The sequence below is a fragment of the Heterodontus francisci genome, chromosome 21 (genome assembly GCF_036365525.1).
Source record: "Heterodontus francisci isolate sHetFra1 chromosome 21, sHetFra1.hap1, whole genome shotgun sequence".
Classification (NCBI taxonomy): Eukaryota; Metazoa; Chordata; class Chondrichthyes; order Heterodontiformes; family Heterodontidae; genus Heterodontus; species Heterodontus francisci.
In genome coordinates this window covers 3,865,360-3,875,411 of record NC_090391.1, presented here as the reverse complement: position 1 = coordinate 3,875,411, position 10,052 = coordinate 3,865,360, and the positions used below count along the sequence as shown (strand labels likewise).

General features: G+C 42.5%; 1 protein-coding gene across 1 annotated transcript; it reads right to left on the bottom strand.

The window, feature by feature from the left end:
* Positions 1-5,911: 5,911 nt before the first annotated feature.
* LOC137381036 (probable G-protein coupled receptor 139) lies at positions 5,912-6,766 on the bottom strand. The gene has a single exon (XM_068053429.1). It carries the CDS (start codon positions 6,764-6,766, stop codon positions 5,912-5,914), a length of 855 nt encoding a protein of 284 aa, XP_067909530.1.
* Between the last annotated feature and the right edge of the window lie 3,286 nt (positions 6,767-10,052).

The following is a 10,052-nucleotide window of genomic DNA, read 5'->3' as shown; positions in this document are numbered from 1 at the left end:
CCTCCAGAGGGGTCGGACTGAGGCCTTGTCCACAGGCTGCACCCAATGGTCTCACGTGAGATGTGTCTGTTTACCAACCCGAGGTTTCATTTCCTCTCTGGTGCCCTGGGCTTTTGGTGCTTCCGGCTAACTAGTTCCTGTTGGATTGAAGCCCTGGAGTTTTACACAAGTTGAAAGCCTGGAGTTAAATGAGCAGCCCCAGGAGGGAGTCCCCTTTGCCTCTTGCTCCTTCCAGCCCTGTCTGTGAGGAGTGCTGGTGTTATGGCCAATGCTATGAAGGTTACAGTTAAATAAGATGCGCAGTGCCCATTTGAATTCATTTCACTGTAGTTCTGCGGTAAGATTTGTCTCTGTCTCCGCATTCTTTCCCTCTGTCCCTGTATCTGGCCATGCTTTCTCTTTCCTGTCCCTGTTTCACACTCACTTTCTTCATTTAAACCTTTAATAAATAAAACCATGTCACATACAGCAATGTGATTTGCCGTTATTTCAAATGGTGAGACAGAATCAGCAGGCTTTACCCAGTTGAAAGAGGGAGTTTCGCCCTCTCTGGGGACTGAACAGAAGTCCACCGACTGGGAGTACTCGCGGGGTGGAGTGCAGGGAGTTTGCAGCAGGTAGGGGTTGACTAAGGAGGCAGTCCCATTTGCCATTTGCTCCTTCCAGCCCTGTTTTTGAGGTTTTGTGTGAGCTGTGGGGGGAATTGATCCGTTTGACTGGGGCCAAATCTTGTAACCCATGTTTAATTCAGAGCCCTTGAGTGGGGCAAGCATTGTTATATTATCAAACTGCAGTAATGTTCCTCACTTATAGTGTGAGGGGCAGGGGCGTGAGGGGTTTAAGACACACAGGATCTGGAGCCATCCAGGGTGTCGTTTCTGCCCAGCTTCCAGCCAATGGAGTCAATCCTCTCAGTCACACCCTGCCACAAGTTCTGTTTTACAAAAATCAATCCTGGGACCTAAATGTTGAAAAATAAATGTTTCCTGAAGGAATTTAAAGAGAAGCTCTCGCCCTTTCTGGGGACTGAGGGGAAATCTGGCTATCATCACTTTGCTAATTGTGGGATCTTTCTGTGATTCAAGTGCCCTGTGGCTTTTCCTGCGTGACAACAATGAGCACACTTTAAAAATCAGTTTCCTGAGGGTCTGCGTGTGGATTTCTCTGCGTTTTCTGTCTCTCTTCCTCTGTTTTTCGCTGTCTCACACTTTCTCTATTTTAACCATTAATCAATAGGTGCCAGAATGTGACATGTGGTTATTTTAAACTGTGACAGAAACAGTTCAGCAGACATTTCAATCAAGATTAAATCCAAGATCGAGAGAAAATGGAAACATATGTGGATGTTGGGTGGGAGGGTGGGGGAGCAGAAGAAAGGCAGGGAGAGGGGTGTTTTGAGATTTTCAAACTGCAGAAATGTTCCTCAATCTGGGATCCCTCAACTAACATCAATAAACAGATTATCGGTATAAGATCACATTGCTGCATGTGGCATCTTGTTGTGCACAGCTTGCCTGCAGAATTCCCTGCATTGTAACAGTGACTACATTTCAGTAGTAAATTCATTGTGTGTAAGGCTATCCTGAAGACCTGGAATTAAAGCCCTGAGCTTGAAGCCGGTAGAATTCCCCAATAATGCTGGTGTTTTGGGCAGTACCGTGAATTTGAGGGTTAGATGAAATATGAAGCAGCCATTTGAATTGGGTGTGAGGCTCTGAGAGTGGATTTCCCTGTCTCTCTCTCGCTCCATCTTTCTCTTTGAATGAGAGTAACAGGAGGAAAAGAGATGCAGGCAAGTGAGGGAAACATGGAGGGAATCAGAGGGATAGAGGGGGCTGTTATCACACTGCCACTGTGTGAGCTTGCTGTGCACAACTGGCCTGTAGTGTTTCCAGCATTGCAACAGTGACCAGCACTTTAACAATCAATTCACTGAGTGTCAGAGGCTCCTTATTTATTTCAACTGATTTTACTGTGGTTCTGAGTTTATATTTTATTTTCTGTCGCTCGCCAGTTTTTTCCCCCTCTATCTCTCTGTTTCAACCTTTAATTGTTAAAAACACATCCAGCAATGTCATTTGTTGCTGTTTTAAATGGCGAGGCAGAACATTTCATAGCTTTTGCAATGAAGGTTACATATGAGATAGAGGTAAAAAAAAAAGGACAGCTATATCGACAGAGAGATAGAGAGAGATGGGGAGAATTGAGATAAGAACAGAGAGAGATAAAGAGACAGGAAGAGAGATACAGACACGTACACAAAGAGGAGTATGTTGCTGTCTCAATCCTTTTCTCCTCTGGTTTATAAAAGATTTGTCTGTATTTGGGTGTTGCTGAGAGATTGGCTGTGTAGGGGAATTCCTGCGCTGTTGCTGTGCTATTTTGTTTAAACATGTTCTTGCCTTTTAATACGTTTGACTGGGGTCAGTTCTTGATGCCGAGGTTTGATGCAGAGTCTGTGAGTGGGGTCAGCAATGTTATATATTAATAATATCACGAAAAACAGATTCTCTGCAAACCATCATACAGCTGCCAGTGGGATCTTGCTGAAGTTAGTGCACTTTATAAATGAATTCATTGTGTGTAAAGCTCTCCTGAAGGCCTGGCATTAAGGCCTTGAGCTTGAAGCTGGTATAATTCTGGAATAATGCTGGTGCTTTGGGCAGTGCCTTGAATTTGAGGGTTAAATGAAATGTGCTGCAGCCATTTGGATTGAGAGTGAGGTTCTGAGAGTGAATTTCTTTGTCTCTCTCTCCATCTCTCTCTCTGAATGAGAGTAACAAGAGGGAAAGAGATGCAGGAGAGAGAAGGAGACATGGAGGGAATACAGAACTGGCTCTGTCATAGAAAACAGAGGGTAGCAAAGGAAGGGTTCTTTTCTGAATGGAGGGATGTGACTAGTGGTGTACCACAGGGATCAGTGCTGGGACCTTTGCTGTTTGTAGTATATATAAATGATTTGGAGGAAAATGTAGCTGGTCTGATTAGGAAGTTTGTGGACGACACAAAGGTTGGTGGAGTTGCGGATAGCGATAAGGATTATCAGAGCATACAGCAGGATATAGATCGGTTGGAGACTTGGGCGGAGAAATGGCACATGGAGTTTAATTCGGACAAATGTGAGGTAATGCATTTTGGAAGGTCTAATGCAGGATAGATGTATAAAGTAAATGGCAGAACCCTTAGGAGTATTGACAGGCAGAGAGATCTGGGCGTACAGGTCCACAGGTCACTGAAAGTGGCAACGCAGGTGGATAAGGTAGTCAAGAAGGCATATGGCATGCTTGCCATTATCGGTCGGGGCATAGAGTACAAAAATTGGCAAGTTATGCTGCAGCTGTACAGAACTTTAGTTAGTCCACACTTAGAATATCGTGAGAAATTTTGGTCGCCACTCTACCAGAAAGACGTGCAGGCTTTGGATAGAGAGCAGGAGATGTTCACTAGGATGTTGCCTGGTCTGGAGGGCATTATCTATGAGGAGAGGTTGGATAAACCTGGATTGTTTTCACTGGAACGTCGGAGATGGAGGGGCGACATGATAGAGGTTTACAAAGTTATGAGCGGCATGAACAGAGTGGATAGTCAGAAGCTTTTTCCCAGGGTGGAATAGTCTCTTACTAGGAAATATAGGTTTAAGGTGGGAGGGGCAAAGTTTAGAGGGGATGTGCGAGGCAAGTTCTTTACACAGAGGGTGGTGAGTGCCTTGAATTTGCTGCCGGGGTAGGTGGTGGAAACAGGTGCGATAGTGACGTTCAAGAGGCATCTTGACAAATACATGATTAGGATGGGAAGAGAGGGATACAGTCCCCGGAAGTGCAGAATTGTTTTAATTTCGGCAGGCATCAAGATCGGCACAGGCTTGGAGGGCCGAATGGCCTGTTCCTGAGCTGTACTGTTCTTTGTTCTTTGTTCAAAGCGGGAGAAGGTGGCCGGCAGTTATCACAACGCTGCTTGTGGGATCCTGCTGTGAACAAATGGGTCTGCAGTGTTTCCAACAGTACAATCGTGACGACCACTTTCAAAGTTAAATCATTGAGTGTCAAATGCTTCCAATTAATTTTAAATCATTTTACTGAAGTTCTGAGTTTAGATTTCTCTCTGAGTCTCTCTCCAGCGTTCTTTCCCTCTGTCTATCTATTTAAACCTTTAATATTTAAAAACACACAAAGCAGTGTGATTTGTTGTTGTTTCAATAGAAGAGACAGTAATATTTCATAGCTCATTTCAATGAAGATTATCTATGAAATAGAGGGGAAAAACAATATGTACAGAGAGAGAGCAAGAGAGAGGCACACGGGACGACTGAGATAGGAACAGAGAGAGTGAAGTACAGAGACTCAGAGAGAGATAAAGAGACAGACACACAGACACACACTGGTGGCGGTAACTGTCTGAACCTTTCTCGCCTCTGGTTTATTAATTGTGATTTGTTTGTATTTGTGTGCTGCTGAGAGATTGTCTGTGTCACCGAGGTGAATTCCTGGACTCTTATTGTGTTTAACAATGTATTTTAATCAATTTTCTCGCTCTCCCTCTTGCCTTTGGAATTTTCTTTCTGAAAACTGCATCGTGAAGTTGAAAAGAGTGAAAGTCTGCGACGATGAATCCTTGGACAGGAGCTTCCTCCAGAGGGGATGGACTGAGGCCTTGTCCACAGGCTGCACCCAGTGGACCCACGTGAATTGTGTCTGTTTGTTAGCCCAAGGTTTAATTTCCTCTTTGTGGCCCTGGGCTTTTGCTGCTTTGGGTTAAATGTCTCCTGTTGGATTGGCGTCCTGGAGTTTTAAAAAGATTGAAAGCCTGGAGTTAAATGAGCAGCCCCAGGAGGGAGTCCCATTTGGCACTTGCTCCTTCCAGCACTGGCTGTGCGATTTGCTGGAATTTTGGCCGATGCAATGAAGATTACAGTTAAATAAGACGCACGGGGCACGTTTGAATTCATTTTACGGTAGTTCCGTGTTTAGCTTTCTCTGTCTCCAAATTCTTTCCCTGTGTCCCCATCTGCACTCATGATTTCGCTTCTTTCTCCGCGTTTCACACTTGCCTTCTCCAGTTAAAGCTTTAATAAATAAAAACATGCCATTCACAACAATGTGATTTGTCGTTATTTGAAATGGTGAGACAGAATCAGAAAATTGTTCCCAGTTAAAAGAGGAAGTTTAGCCCTTGATGGGAACTGAGTGGATATACCCAGATTGGATATACACCCGGGGTGGAGGGGTAAAACTTCAATTACTCTTAGTCATAGTAGAGAAGATACCAGCACAGAAAGAGAAGTGAGAGAGATGTCATAACTTTAGTGATGAAAAATCTCAACACAACTTGTTTAGAGATTTTTTATTTGTAAATGATTGTTTGAGTTTTATTTGATGCTGTTATTTTAGTTATGGCTTACCTTTCATCACTCAAAATATTTTTCCAAACAGGAACCAGTTTAACATTACAAACGTTTGCATAGTTCAAAAATAGCCATTTATGATAAGTTGTATTGAAATTATTTATTTTATTAATTGCGCATCTCAAATTTACTGAACGTACATTCCTCAAACTATTGGGAGCATGCAAAGTCTCCAACACAGAACCTCCCCATCAGCTATTGCTCACCATCTGCATCTGCTTTCGCCCCTGCCTCGCTGCAGTTTCTGGGCTCTCACCATTCACAGTGGTTTGCAACTTTGTTCATTTTGCTCTGGGTCCAGGGAGGTTTTACTTGTAGCCAGCTGAGCTTTTCAATGGCGCCTTCATGAACCTCGTGCAGAGCAAGTCCCTCCTCAATATATCAGATTATCAATAAAATATAATCTCAGAATCAGATTTACTATCATTTAATGCTCACTGCTTTGAATATAAAACGTACTTTCTGTCCTGTGGGAAGTGTAGGGAATGCAATATGAAATGGGATTTAGTTCTAGTGTTTGAAACATTTCAGCACTTTCCATGATTTCACTAATTTAACAATGAGATTAAAAGGGTATTTCATTGCATTCGTCAGCTCCTGTCTGAATTTAGTCTGGATCACAGTGTAAATGCATGTGTTGGTGCAGGGACTGAGAAGCTGCAGCATCCTTGATGTGTTTTCTGTGATAAAGAGAGGGTCCGTGAATGACGTATAAGACTGAATATCTGTAATTCTCTTATAAATGTTAAATACAACCCAGGTCATCCATAACAGTATAGAACTGCCAGATATACTGAAGAGTAAAATAATTGATTTTCTGCGATTCTCCATCTCTGGGTCGTTGTGATCCTCTCCATTGTTATTGCCCCGGAATCCCCTGCGGACTTTACTGGAGAATAAAATCCGTCTGACAGTCAGAACATTGAGCAGCAAAATCAGAAAGAATGGGACACAAGGGGTTAAAATGATGTCAATCAACTCAAATGCCCCCCATATGCAGGAAGTATGGAAGCTTTGTTTATACATACAACTCATGGGAACATTATCAATAATGAAACGCTTTTCCCGTGTAAAGTACCAGGGGACTGACTCTAAACAGCCCATCACACTCACTGATCCGACGACCACAGTCGCTGTTTTCTCACTGCAACATTTAGTTTTCAGCTTCCCAAAACAAATGGCCACAAATCGATCAAAGGTGAAAGTTACTGTGAGCCAGACAGAAACAACTGTGGCTGCAGATAGCAGAGCGGCAATGAATGAACACACAGGAGTAAATCTCACTAGCGAATATGGAAAATAAGTTGAAACAAATGCACCCAATATGGGACCTGTGATTATCACCAGGAGATCAGCCACTGCCATTCCCACCAGGTGGACACTGATACATTTGGAGAGACCGCACTTTCCTCGGGACAGGATCACAATCGCCACCAAGTTAACTGGAAGAAGGAAGAAATGAAGCAGAGAAATTACTGATCAGACCTGGAGACAACACAGCAGTTTGACAGGATCTGAGCTGAAATTTCCAGCTCTGTTGCTGCATCGCGCAGTGAAAACTGATTAATTGACCTGGGCAGTGCTTTGTCACAGTGAAATGTTTGAAAACACAATTATCAACAAAGAATTGGGAAATTAATACAGAAAGTGATTAAAGTCAGCAGCGGATCTACTGGAAGTACTGAATGAGGATGCAGTGCCAGTGGGGAAATGAAAAGGGGTTTTACAGAAATGGAATCCAATGGGTTAATTGGGAATTGGGCTCCAGACTGTTGGTTGGGAATGTCTGGGGAGAGCGGGATGTAGCTAGTTTGTTGCTCAAGGTAAACAGAACGGACAGGATCTGTTATCAAATTGGAAAAAGGCAAAAAACTGCAGCGCCATGAGCTAGAATGGTGGAGCAGGGTCGAAGGGCTGAATGACGTCCTTCTGCTCCCATGTTCCTGCATTCAGATCAGGTTGGACAAGGCAGCTGCAGGTGGAGCCAGTGAGTGAGATTGCGAGGAAGATAAGGAAAAGGACATTTTGGAGCTGGAGGGGAGACTGGAGCAGATGGTTTGGAAAGTGGATAAACTGAAGCAATGGACGAGGAGACTGAGGATTCAATACAGTGAGTGGAGAGGCTCAGAGTCACAGCGAGAGACTGCAGCAGAGTGTTAGAGGAAATCTAATCGACAGATACCAACTCTATTAATACATTCAAACAATAATCACAGTGTTTATTGGTGTTGGAGAATGGCTCACTGTTTATACAATATAGTCAATCTCTTTAGTTTGTACAGGCAATTAAGTATAAATTAAAATACATTTCTGATATCAGCCTTACCCTTTATTGAATTCAGCAGTCACAGAGATTTTGAAGTTCAGCATTTTAAATAATGAATTACCATCAGTGAAGAACTGATTCTATTCTGCTTATTCAGTCACTAAGTAAGGAATATGAACTTTCTCCAGAACAAAATGTGTACCTGACAGAAATCAACACAGAGGATCAAGTACAACAGGAAAATAAATACAATCTGACAACAGACAACTTCAACTCCCAGTTTCTCTCACTAATTGTTCCAGACATTCCAGCACTTTATGATAGTGAATTATTCACACTGCTGCTTCTTTCTCTCTCTCTTTACTTTTGCTTATTTCTTTCCCTCAGTTTCATTCTCCCTGCTCCTTTTCTCCTTCCCAATCTCTCTGGAGTACTCACACCCTCCAAACTGTTACTTAATGATACTTTGCACATACGATTTATACCTAAGATTCTGCGCCTTTGTTCTTTTACCAGCCCCGGATTCTATTCTCAGAGTCAGTTTGTTCAATGGTGAAACCTCTGTGAATAATTTAATGAATCAACAGAACAAGCAAGTCCCCACCTGTTCACCGACACTTTTCACTTCATCTGCAATGCATGGAACAAACAGGTTCGAAATCTTGTTCCAGACAAACCTCACAATCATTGAAATTCCTTCTTCTGAATTATAAAGTAAACCGATTGAAAGTGGGATTTTGTAATTAATAAAACACCAATATCAGCGCTGCAGCTGATAATCTACAGATAAATGGAAAGACTCTTGATTCCAACTGGTAGAGTATAAACCAATAAAACATGACATCAGTACATTCTATTTTACAATGTAGTCCAGTGACAGTGCAGGTCGACAGTGAAGCAAAGAAGGAGATGTGAAAGTGTCAGCAGCAAACTCAGTTCAGTAGACAGACCTCTGAAGCAGCATCAGACACACACAGAATGAAATGATATTTGATAACAGTGATAACCAATAAATACATTAACATCCCACTTATACTGAGCTATGTTACTGAGGACGGAAGACATTTTGCTGCCCCTTGTATCACTGAGACCGTGAGATGTTTCATGATCAAATACTGAAATAAAAATCATAAAAATATTCCAGGACCTGTTAGATCCACATCATCAAATTGTTCAAAGCTCCTCATGGTCTGATTCTTGATCCTAACCGAAACATCTTATTCGTATACATTCAAGACATAGAAAAATCCAGTAACAATGCCACGGTTACTGAAACCATTGAAGAGATAATCCAACTTCTGCAAGATCTAAAGTGTAGACAATGAGGAGATTCCATCAGTAAATTGCTGGAAAAGAACAAGTGCCTGTGTACACACACAGTGAGAAATAATATCGAATACAACAGCACAGCTAACAAAGATTTACACCATTAAAAGCTGAGATGCTGGCTTACCAGGGACTCCAATTACTGCAAGTGCTGTATAATAAATGCCCTCTACCCGATACATTACTGGATATCCCATTTCTGTGAGAAGCTGAGGCTTCTGTTAGCCTGAAACCCACAGCTCCAGCAGGCACTCGGAGCTGATCTATTCTAATGTGTCCTGATTTATACAGCGGAGCAATCTTCACTGACATGGTTATACCCCTGATCATTGCTATTAGTTACACTCACCTGAACAAACACATTACATCAGCAGCTTTGACTCTGATGTAAATAATGTGGTGGATAAAACACAATCATTTCAATATCAATGACATTTTCTTAGTAACTCCTCTCTCGGGAATAAACCTGAAATCTGCACTCATACTGGATGGATGTTACATTTATGAGTGTCGTTATTTCCATTTCCCATATTATTGTATCGACCGTGTTCACTCCTGGTGTTTCTATTGCAAACATAATTAATCTGTCTGCTATGGACACTGTATCCAGGGATAAAAGTTACGCACTTTCACACTGTTCCTGCCTTTTTCCAGTTAAAATGTGAACTTTGAGTCTCAAATTCGAGACCATGTTCAGGGGTACCGCCAAAAAAATGCTGTGGGTGATATTAGGGGACAGAATCTGTACACGTCCATTAGGGATGCAGTCGCATAGTGATAACATCATTGTCCAAGTAATAGAGAAGCCCAAACAAATGGTCTGCGGACAGGGGTTCAAATCTCACCATGACAGCTGTATCAAACAGAGAGAGATCCCTCACTACGTATAAAGTGGAGGGAGCTCCGTCTCCATGTATAAAGTGGAGGGGACACCCCCTCTATTTATAAAGTGCAGGGAGCTCCCCCTTTATGTACAAAGTGGAGGGAGCTCCATCTCTATGTATAAAGTGGAGGGGGCACCCCCTCTAATGTATAAAGAGGAGGGAGCTCCCCCTCTGT

Excerpts from the sequence above, each read along its gene's own strand:
- LOC137381036 (XM_068053429.1), bottom strand. The coding sequence starts at position 6,766 with ATGGCAGTGGCTGATCTCCTGGTGATAATCACAGGTCCCATATTGGGT.